The sequence below is a fragment of the Corapipo altera genome, unplaced genomic scaffold (genome assembly GCF_003945725.1).
Source record: "Corapipo altera isolate COAL_440 unplaced genomic scaffold, ASM394572v1 48b, whole genome shotgun sequence".
Lineage (NCBI taxonomy): Eukaryota > Metazoa > Chordata > Aves > Passeriformes > Pipridae > Corapipo > Corapipo altera.
Window position 1 is genome coordinate 3,493,372 of NW_020884884.1, and position 25,824 is coordinate 3,519,195.

General features: G+C 36.2%; 1 protein-coding gene across 8 annotated transcripts in view; it reads left to right on the plus strand.

Moving 5' to 3' along the window:
* USH2A (usherin) overlaps window positions 1-25,824 on the plus strand; it is a 379,301-nt gene that overhangs the window by 208,652 nt on the left and 144,825 nt on the right. For all 8 annotated transcript variants that reach the window (XM_027641249.1, XM_027641251.1, XM_027641252.1 and 5 more), the window contains one exon: window positions 13,115-13,294. In XM_027641249.1, coding sequence (XP_027497050.1) covers window positions 13,115-13,294 — 180 coding nt within the window. The remainder of the gene's footprint in view (window positions 1-13,114; window positions 13,295-25,824) is intronic.

Genomic DNA, 25,824 nt, shown 5'->3' on the forward strand with positions numbered 1-25,824 from the left:
TGTGAAATGTAGATCAGCAGGAGACAGTCTAGATTTTCTGCCAATAGAGGAGGATACTGATAGTGGATTCTTCTATTGTTTGGCCATGATTTAGCAATGTATGCAAGAGAAATATCTGTATCAATTAGCCCTCATTTTCTAATTCATCTCTGTGTTATTCTGAAAATCTTTCTCTTTGAAAGTACTTGTTAAAATATAAGAAGGAGCTTTGTTGAGACTGTTTCACCATTCTGATCTGTACAGGTATGTTTTAATTTTCCAGAGAAGTATTGTTTGCTAGCAAACTGCATATGGGGATCAAATATGATTTTAGTAACTTAGGGCTCTGTCCCAATTCTTCAGTGCTCAGGCATCATTGCTTGGGCTTAATGCAATGCAAAGACAAGTTGCTTTGCTTCAAGCCATTGGAGTCCCAGTGTCCCCTTGAGAGGAGCCTTAAAGAGGAATTTGTTTTGCAATTGGTTAGTCCAAGGCATAAAATACTAATATTACAAGATCACCAACAGCTTTTCCCTCTTTAAGAGGAATTAAAGTTCTTGCTATTATCTGACACTCTCCCAATTCTCGGAGGACTTGAGGGGGAAAGAAAGGTGACAGAGTCAGGCTTATTTTCCTCAAGTAGTTTCCTCATTCAGCCCTATTTATCCTCAGGTTGGTTTAGATTAAGTACAGGGTCATTTTTAATTGCATCTGGGTGTCTGAAATTAGGTTCTAGAACAGGAAGGATCAGGTATTAACTCTTTTCCACAGGAGAGAGTTGGAGGAAATTCTTATCTTCCCACCTGTGTCAGATGACTGCATTAGCACAAAATTAATCCAAACCTGTAGTCCCCGAGATGTTGTGATGCATTTGAATGCAAGTTTGACATAAAGAGAATCCTTAATTAACTATGTGTCCTTAGGGAGTTTCGCAACACAAAGTTGGAGGTTTATACTTGGAACTCTTTGTTGCTCATGAATGTAGCAATCAATGTGTGGTATTTTCAGTTTGAGTTTTTATTTTTCATTTCTTGGAGGTTTTTTTAATACTTTCTTAAACTTTTGTTGTTGACATATCATCCAAGGTTCTCACTTTTCAGCAATGTAGTTCATCTGGTATTTTTCTAAAGAGAAAGTGAATAATCTGGTTACTCTGCATATTTGGAGATACTGTACCAGAAAGCTTCCTTGCAGCCTCGTCATTCTCTTGACAAAGTGGAGAATTCTAACAGCTGAATATAGCATAAAATAGTTGACTTTTGCATATGTGCATTAGAACGTTGTCCATTTAATCTTTTTAATTTAAAATATACTCTGTATGAATCAATAGAAGAAAACTTACACCATATATTCATTTGGCTTCAACTGGAAGGTTCTTCTTATAATCTTGGTTGGGCACAGTGCTTCAGTACTCTTTCCAATCAGGATTCAGAAAGGGAGTGTTAAGAATCAACCTACTGTATAAAAGCAATGGCTGCTATAGGAAGACACACCACCTGCAGATGCCAGAAGTGGGGAGAGGAATGATGAAGCCCCTTAAAGTTCCTAGCCTGCCTTGTGTTGAAGGTTTGAGAATGGGGAATGAAAATTCTGTGGGATATTATTTCAAAGATAGAGGTAAGCACTTTGCATTTAGATCTGAAAATTTATTAAAACCACAACAATTTTTGAGAATTAAAGGTGATTTCAGAAATGACTAAAACATTTCTGAGAGACTTGTTAGGACAATTTTCATACTGAATTTCTTTTAGACAGTTTTTGCATAATTACCTCAAAATATAAAATAGTAAAGATTTGCATTTGCAGTTGCTGCAAATGACTTTGCAATAACTGACAAAAGAGACAAGTTTGATGCACCTTAATATTTATAAAACAAATTATTTTACAAAGATGGTGGTATAGTAATCCCATATATATAATCAAAGCATATGATGTTTTCAAGACAAGCTATTTCTTAAAAAACTTGATTTTTTTTATTGTTGACTAGTTATTAAGTCTTTTCTCCCATGTAGCTGAATATTCAAGAAACTGTTACTAAAGAAATCTGAAAATTTTTTCCATAGTAGGTAGGTATCAGGTCTGCATGCTTTCTGCATTTAATCACTTACAAAAGATATTTATAATATCATGTGTTCCTGAGCCAGGGACAGATCATTATTTAATAAAAGCAGGAAAAGTAATTGCAGCCTTACTCCAGTATTTTAGGATTGTGCAGTTACCCTATACATTCTGCAACGTGAATTCCCTAGTAGTAATCCTTGATTATTTTTTTTAATATGATGGCACACTAAATTTGGCATTACTATTAAGAAAAATCATCCTTTCTTCAAGAAACTGGCCTGAGGAGTGTAGAGATACTTGACTTAAAAAGAAGGGTAAAATTTTCAAAGAAATTGTGAATCTGAGAAATTGTGGCAATATTAATGATATTGGTAACTTACCAATTAAATTTTAATATATAAAGAAATATTTAATCCATTACATTTGTACTGCTGTGATGTTACATGGTGTCTAAGGCACCTTAGTGCCTTAATGTGACTAATACTAAGGACCCTGAAGCTGCTGAGGCATTGTTTTCCAGAACCTCCAGGTAGTATTTTCTGTTATAGGTCTCATGCTCTTATTCTTGGATAATTTTCCTCATGGCCTTACACCTGCAAACGCAGGAGTGTGATTGCAGAAGAACTTCATGGTAACAGCTATGATGCTGTGAGAGTTGCCTTTCCGTAGCCGATCTATACCTCCCAAAACCTAGTGGACAACAAAGTCTAGAATAATAATTTAAATGCTTGATAAGTGTTATCCATTAATATATGTACACAGATGTTTAGTGACCAACCAGTGTAAAACATTTACACCATGTTAACATACTCCGTGTAGCCCAAATAGCATCATAAATGGGAACAACCAACAGTGAGTTCAAGCAATTCCCAGTGGAAAGCATACAGTGGCAGAGGGACAGCATAGCAAAAGTCATCCCCACTGTGAGCAGCAGCATTGGCATATTCATCATCGTCACCTGCTGCACCAGAGAAATAACTTCCCCACTCTGAACGTGGGATGCTTTTGTGGGAGCCCTTAGCTGCTTTTTCAAGCCAGCTGTTAGGGAGATGTTTTGTATTTCATCCACTTCCTCCCTCATGTTGGCTATCTCAGTTTTAGCTACAGGCCTCAGTAATAAAACTCGCTAGTCCTGAAGATAACTGAGGGGAGAAGGAAAAGGGGATGCATGATCCATTTTCAAATAGCCATATTTAATAAAAACAGAGTAGGACTTAGGGTATTTTGCCACTGAGTAGTGTGGTATTTCAATTTTGATTTGCGTGGCTAGAAAACTCATAGCCTCACTTGTACTTTAGGTTGATTATTGGGTAAACATTAGTCATGCTTCATTAGATTTTGAATAGCCTCACAATAGCATAATTCCCTTCAGCACCAGATACCCTTTGTTTTTCTTTGCCTTGGTACAGGTGTCTCAGGGGAAAGCAAAGTGAAAGCAGTTGCTCTCTAATTTCTACATCTGACCATTTCTTTGGTGAACACTCAAGCGATGGTGTTTTAATTGATCTTCTGCATAATTCTATTCATATAGTTTTATTTTTGTCATGTGTACACTGGTTTGTTTCTATCTTGTACTGTATAATTTATTTGGTTTTGTATGATAAAGCAGACACATAGGGCTGAATCCCATTTCTGTGAGAAAGGTATCATCAGTTCTTAAAGGATTGAAATTCCTACTGACTGCCAATAGCAGTATAGTCTCCGAGACTGTCCCTACTCCCTTGTAATAGTCTAGGGAATAATAGCAACCTTCTGGAGATGGGTCTGGTAAACAATATTGAGTAAAAGGGAATTTGCCAATCAGTTCTCCTATGAAGACAGTCTTTTAGTTAATGAATGTCTTCCAGAGTTTTTAATCCACATGGAGGCTAAGGAGGCTACACTGAGGCTACACTAAGGCTAGTACTTACCATTTATGGTAAGTGCTAAATGCAAAACCAACAATTTATCGCATTAGATGCAAAATGACTGGTGTCGATGACATGGCCAAAACAAGATATATGTATAATCCGACTAGAGCTTCCACAGGTAAAGAAGTTGTGTTTGAATACTTGTATGTGTTGGTTTGAAACAAATACACTTTGTTTTAGAGACTAATGTAAAACTCCTCTGGTTTCTCAGGTAGGGAAAGCATGATGAAAACTGGGATTGGACAAGCTTTTGATGTAGTTTTTCTTTGCACTTTATAAAGGAGACTGTGTAATGTACCAGAGAGATCAAGATACTGTGATAGGCCATCCTTTTGTAGGGATGATTGTGTGCAGTTGATGTGGCTGTTTATTTTAATCTACAAGGTTTTACCCTGAATGGTCTAGAGGGAGGTGCTTTATAAGTGAGCACAACAAACACTCGCCTGAGTGATTCTGTGGTTCTTTCAGTCTGCAAGTGCATCATTTATGACACCCCGTGAAAACTGACTGTAAAAGCCAAAAGAATGTCTTATGTCAAACAAAAATCCTAGATCAAGTTTAGAGCTTCATTCCTTCCAAAGTATTGCAACTAAGTGTAATGGCATTTGACAGTATTGACTTTTTTTATACGACTTCTTTTGGCTAACTCAGCATTCTGAAAAAATAAATAGTGTTCTCCTTTTGTGATTGAAAGGGTTAAATAGTACCAATTCATTACCACTCACAAAAGGATTTATTTTGTTCTCATAAATCAGTTTTATTCCACATTTTTATTATTCCCTTGGGTCAGCTGCTCCAATTGAAATCAATACAAGTGCAAGTGACACAATCAATCTAGATATTTGATTATGGATTTGAGACTCCAAGTTCTGCTCTGTGTGTTTAGCTAGTCTCCTTCTGATAGCGTCCCTGGAGAATGGAAAATTCCTATTGGCATCCATGAATTATGGGCATAGATTCAGAAACCAGATACTGTGATAATCTCCATTTATGTACTGCTGCAGTTAGAGAAAGAATGTTCTATCCATGGAGAAACAAGCTTAAAGATTTTAAAGCTAACTGTTTCTCAATTTTTTTTTGGTGTATAAAATCCCTCATTAAATATACTTTATAAAGTCTCATCATTTGTCTGTAAAACCCCTCAAACAAAATGGATGAAATCAGTAGCTATATGCTCTATTATCAGCTTAACATTGCAAGTGTAGCAAAATCTTTTGCCATTTTATGCCTTCTGGTCATTTAGACAATGTGAAGTTTTGTCACTTGGGGTACTAAAGTGTGCTGGGACACCTTCTCCTGTTAATATTGGAATAAGAGCACTTGGACACTGGAAGCGTTTGTGAGATCCAGATAAGTTGGTTCTACTCAGAGAATGCTTTCCAGAGTTGGATTTAGATCATGGACTAAGTTCTTACCATGTGTCCCTAAGACACCTGATACAGTGTGCGGTGTGGGGGGTCCAGGATTGATGCTCCTTGGTGCTGTTGCAGAAAAATTGAGTTACAGTAGAGATGACTATTTTTACAGCAGAGATTTAACACTATACTGAATATACTGTTTTAACTGGAACTCAAAATCTGTACTCAACTGCAAGACTCATTAGATGTTTCCATGTTTATGAAAAAGTAATGAGAAAACCTAAAACAGTAATTCAAATAAAACAGGTTTCTTCTTGGCATTTTCAACAACAATTACAGAGTTTTTTTAGTTGAAAGCCTCATGACACTGAACTGAAAGTTCCAAAGGGTGGATGAGACCACACACCAAACATTCTTCTCTGCCTGCCATCATGACAAAGCCTAATCTCAGATGCAGTCCTTAACCATCCTTGGGGGCTGTGCTAACTTTCTTGTATGAGCTTTCACATCAAGCTGTGGGCTTTATTCATATTTCAGTCCATAGAATTAATGAGCATATAAGTGCACATTACTTAGTGTTTGTAACACTAATAATCACTTATTTCTACTGACAGGAACATGCTTTCATCATAATGATTACTCCTGCTTTGCCTTAGGGTTCTTGGAGTGTTCGGCAAATTTTCACAGAATCATGGAACAGATGAGGTCAGAAAACACCTCTAGTTCAACCTCTCTTCTCCAAGCAGGGTTAGCTGGAGCACGTTGCCCAGGACAGTGTCCAGTTGTGTTTTGAGTATCACCAAGGATGGAGACTCCACAACCTCTCTGGGCACCTTGTTCCAGTGTTTGGCCAACCTCAAAGTAAAGTCTTTTTCTTAGGTTTAAACAGAATTTCTTGTATTTTCTGTATGTATCCATTGTCTTTTGCTCTGCTGCTATATACTGCTGAGAATTATTTGGCTTCTTTATGCCCTCACAGCAGATATTTATACACATTGATAAGATATTCTACCCTCCAGGCCATCTCTTCTTGAGGCTAAACCATCTCAGTTCCCTTAAACTTTCTTTAGGTGGCAGATGCTTTAAGCCCTTAATCATCTTTTCATGAACTCCACTCCAGTAAGTCCATATCTGTCTTGTAATGGGGATCCCAGAACAGGATGAGCACTCCAGATGTCTCTCACCAGGATGAATAGAGAGGAGGGATCCCATTATTTGACCTGCTGCCAATGCTTCTAATACAGCCCACAAGGCTGTTGGCCTCCTTTGTCGCAAGGACTCATTGCTGGCTCACGTTCAACTTGTCCACCAGGACTTTCTTGTCTTTTGTAAGGCAGAAAAGCAGCTTTCCAGTGTCAGAGTGACAGACAGCATACACATTCTGTACGGCTTAAGACAGTCTAAGGTAACTGTACCAAATTTCAGCCTTTGAGAAGTCACAGGAGGTGCTTTTGCCTGTTTGAGGGAAACCGAGCTGTCAAAGCAATGACTTGAGTACTACAGTCAGAAACTACATCTGAGTCATTGAGTTTTCAGATTTCTTCTCTATGTGCCAACAGGAATTTTCCTCCTGTTCTTTAAGTAATTTCTATTTTGCAGTTTTAAAACTATAGACTTCTTTAATTGCCAGTGAGGAAGGAAAAATATAAGTTTTTTTCAATGCAGATAATGTCAATTCTTTGTTATTTACAGGAAAAATTAGTATTTTGGATTCATAGTTTTTTTCCAGTTTGTCTCAGTGCTTTTAAATTACCCATTTTACCTCATCCAGCAACTCCTCCTAACCCATGAGAATTAAGATTTCATGTGTTAAGAGAGTCTTTAAGTTTTGGACTCAGTTTGATGAACTGTGACCATAATATGTCCATAGGAACAATACATCTGTCAGCTCAAGAGCAGAGGAACAAATGGGGCTTCAAGAGATTGAGACACAAAATCAGGAGTGTACCCATCTGAAAAAAGAAGGAAAAACCAAAACCAACCAACCAAAAAAAAAAAAAATCCCACCAAAAAGCCCTCCAAAACAAAACCCCAAAACATTAAAAAAACCCCTTATCGGAAATCACAAAAAAACCTCCAAGAGTTTGCTGAAAAGAGGGATATGACATCTGGCATCGAAGCACAGAAAGTACTTTATCTCGATAACAATTGAGATTAAAATTTAAGAACAGTTCATTATGACAGTCCTTAGGAAAAGAGAATCGCCAATAATGTCAAGGAAATATTTTTAGGTGGTTTTCTGTTGGGATAATCAAACTAATGTGAAGTGATTCTGAATACTGCACTAGAAACTGTGGAAAAGGAAAGAGGGAGAAGAAAAATCTTAGCTGGGAGGAAAGGTGTAGCTTGTGAGGAAGTAAATGAGGCTGAAGAACAGGCAAAATTAATGGACAAAAGAATGAGCTTAGAGACCAGGAAGTGTGCATATTCATAGAACTTACCTCCAAAAGATGTGGTACTAAAGAGACAGAAAATACTACAGGGTCAGAAACTACTTCACAATGAGGGTAAGTTATGGGGAAAAGGGATGAAAAAGTGAGTTCTTGTTTCATTTTTATTCTGCTATTCTGACATTAACTTTTTCTGTGGTCTAAGATGGAAACAGTATGGATTGGTAATAATATTTCAGCACATGACACAAAGCCCTAGTCACTCGAAAAATACTTTTCATCATGTAGCATTACACAATATGTAGTGTATTTTTGTGGTTGAATTTTCGTGTTATCTTGAAGTAATGATATTGGAAGAAAATAATAGCTCATTAAACATTTGTGATAATAACACTGAAGTGTTAAAGGCTTAAGTACCTTTTAGGTGGAAATTTATTTACTTCACAGGCTGTGGTCCTGTGATACCACTTAAGTTCAGGCAAATCTGGGGATAAGATGGCCAATTTCTAGGACGCTGCAAACAGGATAGAAATCTCTTTTATAAAGGTGTCATGGTTCTTAACGTCCCATAAGAATCAAACAGAAAAATAGAAGGAAGCTGTTTTTTGAGAAATATCTTCTGTATAATGATGGGTATGTTAGATGAATGGATTTAGTTTGTATTATTTCTTTTATTTCCATTGTCATGAGAATTGTTTCATGTTGTATCATTTCCTGCACTCCCTACAACCTTTGTTACATGAATAAGATATCAGAATGCTAATGACTAATATACAGTATTCTGTGTCTGCTGATACTATACTGTACTACTGTGACCTTTTTAATATTATGTATTCTGATTGGCTGTCCATTTCACCTCTTCCCCACAAGTTAATAAGGCTGTAAAAAGGAGAGAACTTGAAATCGCCAGCCAGTCAAATTACAGAATATTGAAAAGGTCAGAGCAGTACAGCACACAGAAAAAAATTATGGAATATATGAGGCATTAAAATTCTTGTGACAATGATTATAACAAGAATGGAAAAGGATACCCATTTATGTTATTTCAATCTAGTGAACCCCATAGGATGACAGACCCAGGACAGCAGTAATTTACGCACCACTGACCCACAGGAGCTTAATTCACCTATTTACAGGGGAGCTTAGTAACAGGAATGCATATCTGCTTGGGAGCCCCCTGCAAAGTGTCCACCCAAAAACATAGTGAACCTTCAAACACAGCTACCCACCAGCTAGAATGCTGTTTGAAGCTTAGGACTTTTAAACAGTGATTTTGAATGGAATATGTATTTATGTGTCTTTTTAATATAAGCATGTTTTATTTCTTGACTTTGTTTCAAGTATACATATTTTTTAAGTGTGTATGTGGATATTCTTTAGCCCTGATTTCTTCATTTGAATCTTTTCCTGAAAAACTGAGATACTTTGATCTGGTATAAACTACGAATAAACTGTTTTTCTGAGGTTTTTCTCAAATAGCAAGCTTAGGGAAAGAAGGCCCTCAGATACTTTGGGGTAGATATGGAGAGCTGAGCAGGAAGGGTAGGAAAAGAACTAAACCATCACTATGCAAAAATATGGAAAGATTAAGGAGCTTGGGGAAGCCCTGCATGTCTGCAAAGGGTTTAGTCTTTTTTAATAGCTTATAGGAGATGGTGGCTCTGAGCCTCCTCCCATTCAAATTCATCTTTTGGTACAGTTGTTTGCAATGTCCTAAGTGTTGAAGGACATGGTGAACCAGATCTAGGAGTTTGTTTTCTACCTCTTTAGTTTGTTCATGTGTTGTGAAGAGACCTTGCTTGTTAGAGTGCTGGTGTACGTTCATGGCAGGAATTACAAGGCAGAGTGCAGGAACAAGGAGGTGTTCTGGTAGAAACCACTTGTCTGAAGTAAAACAATGTCTTTTACGACTTTACCGGTATCTGAGGCACCTGCTGTTTAGATCTGCGGCAGACTTGCTGGTAGGTTACAGTAGGACCTGTGAGCAGGATGGAGAGAAAAACACACATGAAAAATGGAAAAAGAGAGGCCTCATCCACTTATACTCACAAATTGGGTCCACACTGAGGCAGGCTGGGCAGGAATGGCATGGAATGATATGAGACAGGGTTATCACTGTATCACTTTCTGTCAGGCTGAACCTATGTGTCTGCATTTTCCAGCCCACTGAAAGCTAAGTTTAAGCAGTGAGAAGTGGAAAGCTGCATATTGCAAGTCAGCCCCAGCAAGACCTGCATTTTAAAAATGTTCTTCTAACATTTTACTTGCCAGCAGCAGTAAGTTGGTTGGCTGGGAAGAGGGATAAAAACACCTTTTGTCTGTGTAAAATTTGGGTTAGGAAACTTGCAAGTACTCCTTGGCTTTTTATTAGAAGCAATGAAAAATTTTGAGCTGCTGTGTTGTCTATCTCATTGTAAATTTGCAAGTTCATTTTTGAGCTGAATAAAATGGTTATGTAATTACATACTTCTCCTAATTATTGAGTAATTATATACTTCTTATAATTGCCGAGTAATCACTCTGCTATAACTAGAATTTAATGTTACAACTAATTGTATAATTACTGTATATTAATGTTGTTATCCAGGCAACTTGGAATAGAGTGTTATCCTTTTAATTCATACTCTGTTACTCAAAACTGTATTTTTAAAATATAGTATAGTTAGCCATTGGAAGAAAGATTAATAATGGAATAAAAATATCAGCAGAGGAAACACATGTTTTCCTTCCAGGTTTAGGTGGATGAAAATAAAAATATTAACATGTTAGAACTGTACTGTAGATAGAAAAAGTTTTATTTTCTCATGGATTTGGTATAAAAATTGCTACTAGGCAGCCCACTTTTATGCTTAAAGTTTGAATCTATCCTATGTGCCAATCTGTCAACACTAATTTTTAAACTCCTACACAATGGAGGTGAAATGTTTAGAAAATGCATTTTTTTTCCACAGCCAACTGAGTCCTTAAGTGCTTCATGTCACTAGAACCTTAAGAATGTGTATGTCATATATACAGTTGGCCATTTCTAATGACTTTATTGTTAATAAAATAATAGGTGCATATGACAGTCACATGTTGTTGTGTGATTGTCACAAATAATCAATTGCAGATACTGGAAAAACTGTAATACATGATAGGAGAAATGTGCTTGTTGGATTGTATCTACTCCCAAATCACACACAGGGACAGTGTCACAAAGGTGCAGAAGGAGGGTTTTGTAGAGAAGCAAGATTCAGGATGGGAACAGTTCCAGGCATGGAGAAAAGCATGCAGCAATTGGCAGGACTTTCATATGGACGTTGCTGTTACTGTGTGGTTTCATTGTATTCATGCTGCGCAGTGCAGAACTGCACATGCCCAGGCCTGCCATGAGTTTGCCTGCTCCTTGCTTCCCCCACTCCTCCCCCTTTTGCCTGTGCCCTATTCTGATTTGCTCACCTGTTTGTCTGTCTGATAGCCCACCCTATGTTTTGCCCCTTTTACCCTGGCGGGTTGCTTAAGAATCGGGGACACACCTGAATAAAGAAGTCTGCTTGCACCCTTCCTCGTGTCCTGTCCCCCTTTCGGACCGCAACAGGGTTTGATATACAATTTAAGAGCTGAATTCAAGTAACGTAGATGCATTTTTCTATTGCTGGTTGAGTAGCCTGGTACATAAGAGTAATGTCAGACAAAATAACTTTGCTTCTACAGCATTCTGTATGTAGAATGTGTAAAACATGGTTCTTCTTGCATGATAAGAAGTTTTACCTTCATTGCTCCGTAAAAAATGGAGTCTTGGGCTTATGTAAACTTCAGTGAAATCTAAAATAAATCCATCAGGCTTCATGAAACCATTCTACCTTCACACTACTGTAGTCTGTCCACGTGTTCTGGTGCTATGGCATGGTGTAATCCAGGTGGAATTTCAGCAATAAGGAACTAGGCTACAGGGCAGGGTTATAAAGAGTTTTATAAAACTGCCCCCCCTCCACAAAACCTCAGAAAAGAAGTTTGTCATATGTTACCTGCAGAATACCTGAAAACACCCTTTGTGCCACTCTATGAAAACCAAAATAAAGAAATTACTTGGACTTGTACCATAAGTGAATCAGAGATTGTTTAAAGAAATCCAAAATTAGAGGAAAATCCAGATCACTCATCCGTGGTAAAATGTCATGTGAACATGACTGAAATGTACTGCATACATACGTGTTAGAGCACATCATAGAAATATGGGATATTTGAAAACTGGTTTCAGATTTAATAACATTTCAGTTTTAACTGTTCATTTAAAAGTTGAATAAAAATGTGTAAATCCAAAGAGTTTCCCTTAAAAAATTAATTAAAATATTGATTTTTCCAGGGTTTTTGTAATTCCATCTTATCTAGGTTTTGTAGAGGACTCAGATGTGAATATTCAATCTGCTACCTGTGACAATACCTTACTTAACTTACAATATTTTTAACAGTTATATGCTGTTTAATCTCATTCTCATACCTGTGATCTTAGACTTGTGTGATTCTGCTGTTGTTTGTAATAGAGAATTTCCATTGACTTCACTGTGAGAGCTCTCCATGGAATGATGAATAGTAGTAATAATATTGATCATTTATATAGTGCTTTATATGTTCTAAATATAGGATAATCTTTAAATGAGCTCAACTTTACTCTCAGATATGTGAGTGAACTCTTCATTGATTTGAAAAAAAATTGTTACTTTATATACAATTTTTTTTTTTTCTAGTCTTACTAGGTATTTTGGAAAGGGTTTCTTTATTTTTGTAGGGCTGAATATTGTCTTATCTTAAGTTTGAGATCTTAAAAGGTTTGCAAAGGACATATAGGTTGCTGTGGTGTCCTCTGATGATTTTAACTGATAAACTGAATACTTCAAATCCTTTATCTTTGCACGGACTGCAGGCCATGCTGCAAAACATGTGTTACTGCCGATGACTATTTCTTATGTATGTAATGGAGTTAGCTTACAAACTCCTAAGGTAAGCATTTTTCTAGTGAACTCAAAAATTTTTACCAGTGTATCATAGGCATAAGAATTAACACTAACATTTGGGATTTGCAGTTATCATCCAACTTTTCTAGAACATAAGTAGTTTCTGAAAGCTGGCTTCTGTTTGCAGTATGTAGCAGTCAGCTTTGCAACTGCATGGTTGCTTCATGTATTGGTTTGTTTATTTTCCAAGATTTACAAGTACCATAAACTGTTGCCAAAAGCAGGAGAAATAATGAATAATATTTTTTCTCCCTAATAGCCAAAATGGGGTGTGTGTGTGTGTGTGTGTGTGTGTTGTTGGTATAAATAGCAACTCTTGAGTAGAAATAAGACTTAGTTCATATATGAACTAAGACAGTGAATTGTAGCAGATGCAAGGGCTAACATTTGTTCCCCCCCCCCCCCTTGTTTTTTCATAACAGATAATGCTAATTATTCTATGGTAAATGATACTCGGATGTTCTGCAGCAGCAAGAAATTCAATGTATGGGTACCCATTAAAGGCCTGATTCCATTTTCTAACTACACAGTACAAGTGAATGCATCCAACAGCCAGGGCAGCTTGATAAGTGATGCTATAACAATTGTCATGCCTCCAGGAGGTAAGTATGAAAAAATACTTTTTCTGTGCATGTAACAATTACACAAACACTCTGTTGAACAAAACATTATTTATTATCTCAACTGAGGACTGGAATTTCAGAAGAATATGTTTGCATTAGGAGTTCTTACTAATAAAATTGTTCTTTTCAGCTTCTAATTTGTCACACTGTTCACTTTAAGAACTAGAGAATGAAAACAGTTGTATAGTTAACAAATTATGAAGGTGAGAGGTGTGTTATGTACTTCATTTTTTTTCTGTGAATGGTGGTATATTCTATCATGGACAGCTAATCTAGTCCAAGAATATAGAGAGACTCACCTGCATTTTGTAACCTGTTTTAGAATAGAAGTTGAAAGTGCTGACAAGGAGCACTTACTGGATAGACTTAGAGAATTTGTTTAATAATAGTAATATAAACCATTGGCAATATATTGAACCCAAATCCACAAAGTAATTTAGTTGTGAGAAAGTCAATTACAATGTGCTGATTTACAGTGAATGAGGCTCTAAACCACTCTGGATGTTATCTCCATAACAATTTGAAATAAGAGAATTGAGCAAATATGTTGGTTGGGTTTTTTTTGTCAAGAAAGCTTACCTTTATAGCTGGTGTAGGTGTGTCCGTTTTGCATTCCCTTTTCACGGCCATCCTCAAGAATTAGCTTTTGTTGAATAAATACCAATGGAAACAATTAATTTAAGACAGTTTTGAATTCTAATGGGAGAACCCAAACAATCTTGATCTTGAGACATGTATAGGTGTTGCTGTTGAGTAAGAATAGTGTAAAGTGACATACACACCATTTTAAAGTAAAAGAAAAACAAAAACAAAGAAAAGAGAAATCCCATAAACCTTACAGCTCAAAAATACAGTTAAACTTGAAACGGTTTGCTTACAAGCAGATGAAATAGGTTTGGGTCCAAACCAGCAGAAAGACTTCAGGAAAGTGAGTAAATACAGAGTTTGTATGACAGATTACTGAGAAATAAGGAAAAGGTCAATTTTCAGAGCATTTTATACTTTTCCAATTTTATTGTCAAGTTGCACCTAATATTAACAAACATTCTTTGTTATATAATAATAAAACTGCATCTGAGTTTCACTGCTCATTTAAGACTGAGCAGTAAGACAATGTTATTTCTGATTCCGGTACCACATTTTAAGTTTGCGTAGCAAAATCTGGTAGTGAAAATTTTACCAAATGACAAAGTAAAGGATCTTTAAAGATAAGCAAGGATGTGCACAGGTTTATGACAGCCATTAAGACAGACTTTCTTTCATCATTAGATTGTTGTTGATTACAATTAGAAAACTTATAGCTTTGAAATTATCTTTTTTATGACCTTGTGGTAGTTTAAAAGCAATACCTCATTGGTTAAATAGGTTTTAGTTCATGCTTCCTTTTAGTTAATGATCTGAAAACATATTATCCTGATTTACACATAAAATCATGCTGAAAAGCATGTGGCATTCACTAGGATATGTGTGTTTAAGTAGAATTAAATTAGCAGTGAGAGTTATTAAAGAAATCTTCCATACTATTGTCCAGTGGACTGTGATCTGTAGTGAAATGAATAATAAATGAAGCAGGGCATATGAGAGAAGTACTCTCTCACACACGCTGTATTCTTGCTATATGTGCACACACATACAGACACGCATGTGTATGTCTAGGACAAGGTATGTTTGCTTTACTATGATATTTATTCCAATGACTTTTTCAATGCTGTACAATTTCATTGTATGGTAAATTATGAGTATAATGGTAATTTTACAGTGGACTGTAGTCACTGCCTTCACAGTTTGTAAATCATTAAATAAAATCTAGGTGCCCCTAAAATATGAAGAAATTTTATTTTTTACTTCAATGGCCAAGATTTCACTTAGAAATTTTGTTTGATCAAAGAGTAAGAGAGGTCTCATTAGGTACAAAATCATAGCCTTTTAATGAGTGTGAACATGCAGCTTTCTCTTTTCAAGGATAAGACAAAAAATGCTGTTTCAGAAATTTGCGTTGTGGGGAGTACTTCATGGAGCTTGATGGAAGATTGTATAAAAGGAAGAGTGATAGATGACAAAGGATTATTCCATTTTGAAGTTACTGCTGATCACTGTTTTACAATTGTGATACAATTTTTTTTTCCAACATGCATTTCTTTTTTTTCTTTTTTTTTTAAATTTAAGACATATTGCATATATGTCTTAATGTAAAGCACGCCAAATCCTTTAGTGTTACCTGACTGAATGTATCTTAATTTCTTATCAATCTTATTTGCCATGTTTTAAGTCAATGCTTGAAAAAAACCTATTAGAAATAGGGAATTTATTTTATCTAAGCTCTTGACTAAAATTGCAATGCAGGTTCAAGAGTTCTTGGAAAGATTAAAAAAATAAAAACTGAATCCAAATGTTAATCCATAAATATGAAACTTTCTTTTGACCCTTACCCTGTAGTGATCTGGAGTTACTAATGGGGTTAGGATTTCAACTCTTAATGGGACTTGGTGCATTAGTGTTTGGTATGCATGGAATTCAGCATTCAGTTTAATAAGTGGTTGACATTGGTGATGTCCCTTAATTTGCTTAAATCTAATTGGCTCTTTTATCAGTCAAACCTGTATGGATTGGCAATTGATCAGAAAGGGTCAGCCATGACTGTGCATGTACTTAAATGCTGGAACTACCAGTTAAAGTCACTGTTGCATAATAAGAAGCTGAAACCATGAGAACAAATGATCTTCAGAGTCGGAAGGCAAAAGAAAGCAGAGAAGTTTTTCAGGATGTTCAAGTTCAGAACAAAGGCATTATGGAGTATATAAATTTTAAATACACTGCTTTTTGCCTCAAGACTTAAAGCTTTTTTTTTCCAGATGAACTGAAATCTTGTCTGAAACTGTCTTTGTTACATCAAAGAACTGCATGGAAAGCTAAAAGAGATGGAAGAAGCATAAAAGGGCATAGTTTAAAATGATTAGTGACAAATTTCATACCGCAGAGGTAGAAGTAAATTTTTTTGAGTTTTATGTTTTTTTGAAAAGGAATAAATTTGCTCCATTTATCTTGTCCTAAACTGCTTTGGTGGAAGTTGTAAAAAAATAGTATAGTAGTCAGTGCTTCACATTAATTTGAAGTTGCCAAGCAGTAAAAAATCTGGAAAACAAATTTCTTTAGAATTAATTTAATTAGGTAAATGAATTGAAGTGATGCAGAGGATGTAAAACTGCAAAATTCTGGGAGAAAATCTTCTGCATGGCATTCTTGGCTATACATTTTTCTTCTCAATGAGTGCTATTTCTGATGACGTGGCAGATATAAGATCCCATTATTTTAGGATTGCTTTGTAATAAGGGATGGTAAGCTAGCAGAAAATAGATTTGCAATCACTACTGATAATACTCCAGTTAAATCCATTTGTTCCCTTCCTCTGACCATCAAAGCCCTATTATGGAGGGGAATGAGAGGTCCTCTGTGCAGAAAGGAGAAAGATTATGTTGAAATAGGAGTGAAGAGAGATAGCAGAGAAAGACTGGCTGCTGCTCAGATGGGAAGCAGGAAGATGAGGTTCAATCATCACCTACAAAGAACAGAAAAGAACTGGATTCCCAAGTCATAATAAGAGATATGAAGATTGTCATGGATGCTAATTCTGTATTGCATTGCAGAGTTGTCTCTGTGTAGGTTCTTGGTGCTGACTCATTAACTTGGTGCTGACTCATCTACAGAGCAGAACCTCAAAGAATTGGTTTATATTTCCTATGTAAAGCATAAAAGGGAAGATACTCTGAAAAAAAATTGCCTAAGCAGTGAAGTGCTTCTTTAAGCTCTTATATACTCAGTCTGTAATTTGCACAACATAGGAATATTTAGCAGTGAAAGATGTTAGATTTGGCTTTGGACTCTTAAGCACCTGCCCTTTTCTGGCCGCTTGTTTGTGTATGGAATACTGCATGCCTCTCCTATAAGCTTGGGCTTGTTCTCAGCAGCCAAAACTGAGCCTATGTACCTGTAGTTGCTGATATTTGTTCAATATCTACAGGAGATGGTGTCCTGCAACCAGGGGATTTCAGCCACTGTTAATTTAGATAGCAACACCTCTGAGACTGGATGTTGAACGTCATCATAGGATCCCTGATCTAATCATGCAAACGAGTAGGAATCTCATCATACAACTTATATTTGCACCTGAAAGAATTTGTTCATGCAAGTGGATCACTGAAGCCAACAGGCCTCCTTAGAAGAATGAATATTCAGTAAACACAGCAAGCTGATGTTAGGTCAGAATTACTTAGGAAAAAAGATCAAACCTGAATATACTAGATTTTTCCCTGTGAGATAGATTTGGTTTTCCATTTTGCTTAGTATTACATTGAGAATCACATCATAAAACTTTTTTTGAAAGACTTTCCTTTACATCAAATTTCAACCCTCTGGATACATCAGTTGTTATTCTGTCTTCTCCTTCTTTTTTTCTCTCTCTCTTTTTTTTCTCTCTCTTCTTTCTCTCTTTTCTTTCTCTCTCTCTCTCTGTCTCTCTCCTCTCTCTTCTCTCTCTTTCTTCTTTTTCTCTTCTTTGCCTCTTTCCTTCTTTCCTCCAGGATTCTTTTCCAACAGGATTCTTTTTGTTCTATGTCTTCTGGTTTTTTTTCATTTTTTCTTTTCTTACATTATCTTATGTCACTTCATGTGAATTTAAAAATGAAAAGCAAAATTAAAAGTAATTTTTTTTAAAAAAGCTCATTGTGAAAAAAAATCACATTTAAAAATATTCCAAATTCTCAAACATTTGCATGATATCTATCCAACTTCAGAATAATATAATCTCTGATTTTGATGAAGAGCAGGAAATGTTTTAAACAAAGTTCTTAAATGAAAAGTTGTGACCATTTCTTTTCTAGAGGCAGTTTAAGGAGAGAGCAGGATAGAGCAGGGAGGAGGAAAGAGCTCTCCTACATCTCTCATCGATGACCTAGCTAATTAAATAGTGTCAGTGGCAAGCTGTGTATTGTCCATTCCAGTTCCTTTTGCCCAGAAAGGTGATTTCATGGGGATATAAGGGTAGGATTGCAAAAGTGCTTGTGTGGAAAATTGGGAGTTGTTCTAATGAAACAATAATTCTTCTCTAACCTCTGCAGTATTGAACTGATTGTCATTTTCATTAGTGCTACTTTCTTCTTTTATTCCCCTCTCCCAGGCTGTTCAGCACATCTTTCAGTGAGTTCATACTCTGTCTATTCTTGGTTTTGGGTGGGTGTTCTGGATGGCAAGAGATGAGAGAAGTAAGTCTCATTCCTGAACAGTTGTGTCTTCAGACTCTAGCAATGGGAGGCACAGAGCTGCCCTCTTTACTGCTCATTTCCCTAAATTGCAGCCAGCTGGGGCTCAGCCTAACCCCACACATATCATAAAGGACCACCTCAAGGTTGCTTTAAATTGAGGCTTAATGTAAGTCCCTACTCATGAAACTGCGGAGTTTTTCCAGCAGGCAATGACACTCCAACTATGTCCTTCTCTTCTGATTGCCTCTTTCCCTTTGCCTCCACACCCTGTGCTTTTGGGGCTGGGCAGATCTCCCATACTATGGGAGTATACAGCTATACTGTTTCCATACTGCAGACATATGGCTCCTGTATTTATAAGCTTTTAGATTGCTTTCTGTCTTCTGGAGCTGCATGAAACAGTTGGGACATGAAGATCAAAACAGCAATTTTAGTTGCCTGGAAGAACATGGATGTTTTTCTTGCTTAGGGAGAGCCAGATGAGGAAGGGAAAACTGCACAACAGCTGAAATAGCTAATTGATCATCTATAAGCAGGGAATTAACCTCATTGTAGAGGTCTCACTATAGGTCTTTCCAAAACCTTAGCCTAAGCATGAGATCCAGGTTGTACTTAAGATCTCTTGGAAGAAATCTGTGGTAGAGGAGATTTCCTGCTGCAAAACTACAGCTTCCTTATATTTCTGAAAAACAGAATATATAAAAGTGGGGAAAATGGGTCATTGTGAAACTTAGCAGTAGATCATTATTTAATATTACTACCTACAATCACATTAACCTGTTTCAGACCAATTTCAATTTTACACAAAAAAAGGCACAATTTAGGTGAAGTATGCAATTTTTATATAATCTCAAGCATATCCATGCTTGGGGTTTTTTTTTTGTTTTGGTTTTTTATTCTGTGTAAATTTGAACTAGACTTTTCAGTACTGTAATTAAAGTCAACATCATTTATGTGACAAGTTAGGTTCTTCTGTGGAAGGAATTCTATAACAAAATGACATTGAAATTCCTGCTGAAAATCTACAGAAGACATTTGAAAAATCGCACTACGAATTTTCTCTTTAGAACCATTTTCCAGATATATGTAAGTACTAGGAATTGGATCAATTTTTATGTTACTTTACTACTATGATTTGCACTGCTTTTCTAAAAAGCTCACTTTTTAATCTTTTATTTTTGGCAACCCCTCCCCCTACAGTTTGCAGAATAAAATGGCATTTTCATTAACTGTCAGCAAAGGCAAATGTCTGTGAGCTGTTTGTTTGTTGGTTGGGGGTTTTTTGGCATGTCATTCTGTGTTTTCTGCACTTGAAGCATCTAGATTATGGAAGTTAGCCTGGTCATCATAAAGCACTTGAGTAAAGTGACAAGGTTTGAAGGTTTGAGCCACTTTGCACCATTGAGGAAGCTTTGAAGTTCCTCTGCTTGCAATGAACTCTGTATGCCTCCAGCAAAGTTCTGTCACCCTGTTACATTTTTGTCACCTTTCCATATTAGGAAAAAAGAAAAAAAAGCTTAAATGGGGGAAAATGAAGGGTCTTTTAAGATCTTGCTGAGGTTGAAATGTAGACGGAATCAAATCACTGTTTTTTTCCCATCTTTAGCTGAGGACAAAACCAGAGGTGATCTTTCTTAAAAATGACAGCCATAAAAGTGCTTTTGCTTTTTTTGCTGGTTCTATTTTCAGTTAAAAATTAGCCTCTGGGATTTTTCTCTGTTTTTTCGAAAAAGATCTGAAATTGAATTTTAAAAATCTGAAATTTTATATCTGAATTCTTGAAACCCTTTGCAGAATTAAAATATTTTTCCTTCATATAGTTAATTATTTGTTCTGGTAGTGTTTTGAGTTTTACTTTTTCCTTACTTTTTCTTAGTATAGTGTTCCTCACTCTGTTACATCCATGCAGTTATCTTTAGGGTAGTTGACTGAATACCTAAGGAGAAATAAGTTTCTCTATAAAGACAGAAAGGGAGAGAAAATGGAAGTTGAGTGAGAATCAGTCATTAGAGTCATCACTTCTCCTCTTGTGTCCTGATAATGCAATGTTGTATGCTACTCTCTCTTTTATGGCAAAAGCAACTATAAGAGTCTATAGGCCTTAGTGGTTCTTGACATTTGACAGCTTTGTCCTAACTGTTCTTTTCTTTCTGAACGTTTTTTTGTGTCTGCACACATCTGCAGATGCACACACACAAATAGATATAAATTAGTGTATGCATGTTCATGTATACATGGTATTTTTCTGTCTTTTTTTAATCTTTGAATCTCTATGGAGATCATATTTATTCCCCTGGCAAAGAAATACTGTACTTATTTCCAGGTGAGTAAAATGAGAAAGGGAATTAATGTATTTCATGTTACAGTGGGATACATCCAGTATTGAATTATATTAATCCTAACTATTTGTTTCCTGACCTATTTGCTGTTCTGATTTTTACAAATATTTTCTAATCCAGATTTTCAGTAGGCTTCTGAAGTGATTGAAGATTGTTATTCCCATTCTACAGATAATGAGAGGCGTGTGTTAGCAACAGAAGGTAAAAGAAAATGTTGTATTCCTTCTCATGCTGAAAAGTGTAATATACATGTCACAAGGTTTGTCAGCCTTTCTTCTTGTCCTTTAGCTTAGGCTGGGGGATTGCTTCTTGGTGAAAGGTGTCACCATAGTTGAATGCAGCCAGTGTGTACAGAGAAAATACATGAATGCAGGTTGACTGATTTTAGACTATCTACACATCTGTGATAGTACATATATAAAGAAGGGAAGTTGAATAAGTGAAGAGATGGCATTATATAAAGAAAGAATATATTTTCCTCTATTTTTTGTTCCATTGAAGTTGTGAGTGCTCTTACATACTAAGAAGCCTATATGAGAGGGTTATTTGTAAGAAAGCGATACTGCTCTCCAAAATATTCAACTGATGGTTGTAAACTGAATTAATCAGCTGCAAATTTTCTACGTTGAAGATTTAGCCCTTTCAGTCTATGTTTCAAAAACCAACAAAGGAAAGGAAGTTTTCCCTGACTCTTTATTTTTGTCAAAGTCTTGAAGCAAATCTGTATTTTAGTGAGTAAGTATTGCCAAGGTATTTACCTCAAGATGTGGTGGATAGTATGTGTAGATTAGGATAACTGCTCTGACATGTCTTGTGGCACATAAGGCAAAACACAGTCAGCCTTGTTTGGGTTTGAATAACATATGACGGTGTTACTAAGACTTTTAATCAATTAGGCTGCCTGATTTTGAACAAGACCACAGTAGTCAAGGTCTTTTCAGTAAAAATACTTGAGAACAGATCATTCACTGTTTATATTGACACACTTCCACCAATTCCAGTAGATTTATGTGTTCCTCAGCATTATCTGAGGAAATGAAGTCCAGGGTTAATTCGTATAAATGGTTTATTTGTTAAAAGTATCTAGGACAGGACACTAACTGATGAGTAGCTGTACGAACATTTCTGTGTGGATAGCTCAGCTATAAAAGCTTGCAATCTTTTTACTCTGTTCATCAAATTAACCATATATTTTGCACAGATTATTTCCAGGGGGAATAGTCTTTTCTGAATTGCTTTTTATTCACCTTAAATATTAAATATTTTGCTTCAGCATATAGCGCTGGATCATATTTCTGTCAATTGCAATGCCAAATTTGTTTTGGGACCGATTCATAAAAACAGTTTGAGATTTTTGCCACAGTTAGGTGGAATGGAGGTGTCACCTTTCATATTCTTTCATAGTTTATCTGAGTGTTAAAGCACTGATTGAAAAAAAAAGGAGATCTGGATTATTCATCCTAAAATGGCTAACATTCCTGTCTCCCGGTTGCTGGGCAATGTGCTAATCTCTGGGTTCATAAGCAAGGAATGCAGAATACTGTCCATCTATCTTGTTGGAACTCTACTACCCTCTGTGTGTGTGTGTGTGTGTGTGTGTGTAGAAGTCTTATTTATTGGGAGAAAAGACAGAGCAGGTACTATTGTAACCCAGGGCTAATGACACTTCCCAAATTGGGGTGAGGCACTGTATGTGTCAGTGGCAAAGAGGGCAAGAGGAGCAGGTGCTGAATTCTGGACATTCTTGGATCTGGATGTAGTCAACATGAGCATCAGAATGTGATCTATTGCTATTTTCTAATACAGCTTAATTTATTGATACTGCAGCTGTTGAACGAGACTGTAACATGAAGTGACAGCCGTAGCATTGCAGTTGGCAATTTTGAGAAGTGATAAGAATTCTTGTTTACTCTGTAAATGTAATAGTTCAGATTTGTTTCCTTCGGCCTCATGTGTTACATAACAGAATAATACACAGTGTTTTGTTATTATTTTCCTAATTATAATAGTTTTATTTCCAGAACTAAATTTTTTGATTCTTCTGTTTTCCATTGTGCAGATTACCCACCCAGAGAGTTTTGCATGTTGATCAACAGCAAGATTTGGTTATATAAAAAAACCTCTCTATACTGGTAATGATGACAGATATAATTAAATTAATTCTCTGCCATCTCCTTTGATGCACAAAGATTTTCCCCATTAATATTGATGGAGTCACAAGCACATGTTGGGGTGGGTGGGAGAAAGCCCCCGAATGTTGTATTTTGCTCTTTGTGGAGCTGACTATATCACTTTTTGTTTAAATGTAAGAAAAGCTGCTGACAGTTTTGATATATTAAATTATAACTGAGAACTAATTCAAGGATCAAAGATGCTCTTTGGGAGACATCACTTTACTGGTAGGAAAAATCATTACCTTTTTTCCCAGTCTCATGTATTTGTACTGTATGTCTTGGAAATATCATTCCCTACCGTTCCTGAATCTTGATGTTTAATTTAACGCAAAGGTCTTTGAGCAGCACAATGGGAGGGGGGCTTTTGCTAGTAAAGCGTCGTAGAAGGAAATTGAAAGGTACGTGTTTTTTCTCATTTATCAAAGAAGTGCAAAAATCTAAACTGACATTTTATATCAAATGAATTATGAACTGTGTACTTTGTACCTAAGGGAACAACAACTAAATTAGACTTTTGTTAAAGAGAGAGAGAGAGAGAAGAAAAAATAGGCTTTTAATAAACTATACAGTCATTTTTAGTATTTTGTCTGAACCTGACATATGCTGTTCTTTGCAGAAGAAAACGAGAGAGTATAGGCTACTTCAAAGTCTATATGCTTTGAATGCCTCAGAGTGAATTGAGAAGCAGGTTAAGATGACACACAAAACAGAGTTTCTACTTAATAAGTATTGTTGCTTTGATATTTCTGTTTTCAGCCTTGTCCAGCTCAGATGAACAGGAAAAGATAATAGCTTGAAGATTGGAGCAAAGTAGTATATGATTTTTTGCTTTTTTTTAAAAAAAAACCCAAAACTTCCATTTGTGAGAATATGGTTGCTACTGAAAAAGTCTTCCAGGAAGCAAAATTTTAGAAGACTTTGATTGAATTTTAAGAAGTAAATTTTCAAAGAATTATGTACTTGATATTTTAAGGGCATGACTTCTGCTGTCTTTAGGTCAACAACATTTCTTGCAAGCAAAGATGAGACTCCTAGTCTGTAAAGTTAGAGTTGGTAACATTTATGAGATTTTGTACATTACAAATTTCTGAATTTCCTTCATGACTTTCAGGGGGAATATATTTATATCTGTGCATTGACATAGAAGACACTTTCATATTGTTGTGATAAGCACCTACACCTTAGAGAAAATGGGAAATGAGAAGGTAAAATTCCATGGTTTCTTTGACAACATATTCCCTAGTGCCCTCTTACGGTGCCTTTTGATAGACATGAACAAAACATCCAAGAACTAGTTGCTTTTCTCAGATGTCATGTACATACATTTCATAACAATATATTTCAGAAGATTAGCTAAGTTAGAATAAACAAAAACTTTCAGAAACTTCATTTCAAAATAACATGTAAGTGCCATTGGAAATGTGGTGTGTATATGCACATTTTTTTGTAACAGAAAGGGAAGGAGAAGAGGTGGCAGCTTGAAGGGATGCAGTGGTTTGGCAGAGCTATGACAAAGAGCTGATCCCTTCAGACATGCCGGAGAGTCAGACTTTCTGCTCATGCTGTCTGTGGGGGACATGAGAGGGATGGGGGCAACAACCATAGGTGGGAAGAATAATTCCTTTCTTAACACCTGCCTCCTGCTTTCCCTATAAAAAGACATTGACAATGAGACAAAGTTTTTTTTCTGATTACCATGTATGGCATAAAGAAGTTAATTAGTAGCTGTGAACAAAAGCCGACTCTGTGTTGCCTTGATTACTAGGAGCAGAAACTTTGAGAGAACCTCTTTTCTTTCTGCAAGTAAGAAAAGAATTTGAAGGGGGGAAAGTCTGTTATGGCCACAGTTGTTTCAAGGCCAAAAGGTAGTCCAGTGACCTGGATCTCACAGATACCTGTAGGATATTCAAGATCTAATAAGACTGCACCACCCACTGTGCATAGTGGCACCCTAACACGAGCTAATCTATCATCTTGTCAGATCCATTTTCTATTTATGGGCATCTCAAGCTTGGTTTCCATTAGAAATGGTAGCATTTCACGCTATCCATTGTGTACTCCGAGAAATGTATGGATTAAAAATAATATAGGTAATCTTTTTGCAGATCTAATTTATTTGTAAGTCTGTATTTTTCTCCAGTCTGTACATACAGAAATATATAAACTGATGCTTCTGTCAAAATGCAGATCAACTGGTAAAACTTGAGTTTTCTACCACCAGGGTAGCCTGTTCTTTAACAGTTCTCTGGCACATTCATCATGCAGGAGTGCACATCATGCTATTACTTGAACCAGGAGACTTCTTATATAATGACAACATTCACATCTTTTCGAAGTGTCTCACTTTCTTTAGCGTTCAGTTAAGGTTGCTGTATTTTCTTACTTTCTTTTGCCATGCTGGGTGGAGATATAGAATTATTTAGGCAGGAAAAGACCTTTAAGATCATCAAGACCAACCTTTATCCTAACACTACCTAGTCCACCACTAATCCATGTCCCTATGCACCACTTCTATACATTTTTTAGATACCTCCAGGGACAGTGACTTCACTGCTTCCCTGGGTAGCCTGTTCTAGTTCTTGAAAACCTTATATAGCAAACAATATTTGTAGAGGCCATGTCCACTTGTTCAAGTAGAATGCTGCTTTATGGTTTTGAGTATCATGTTAACCTTTAGCTTTCAGTCATAAAATAAATCAATATTAAAAATTAATTTTCAACAAATTATATTTCAGACT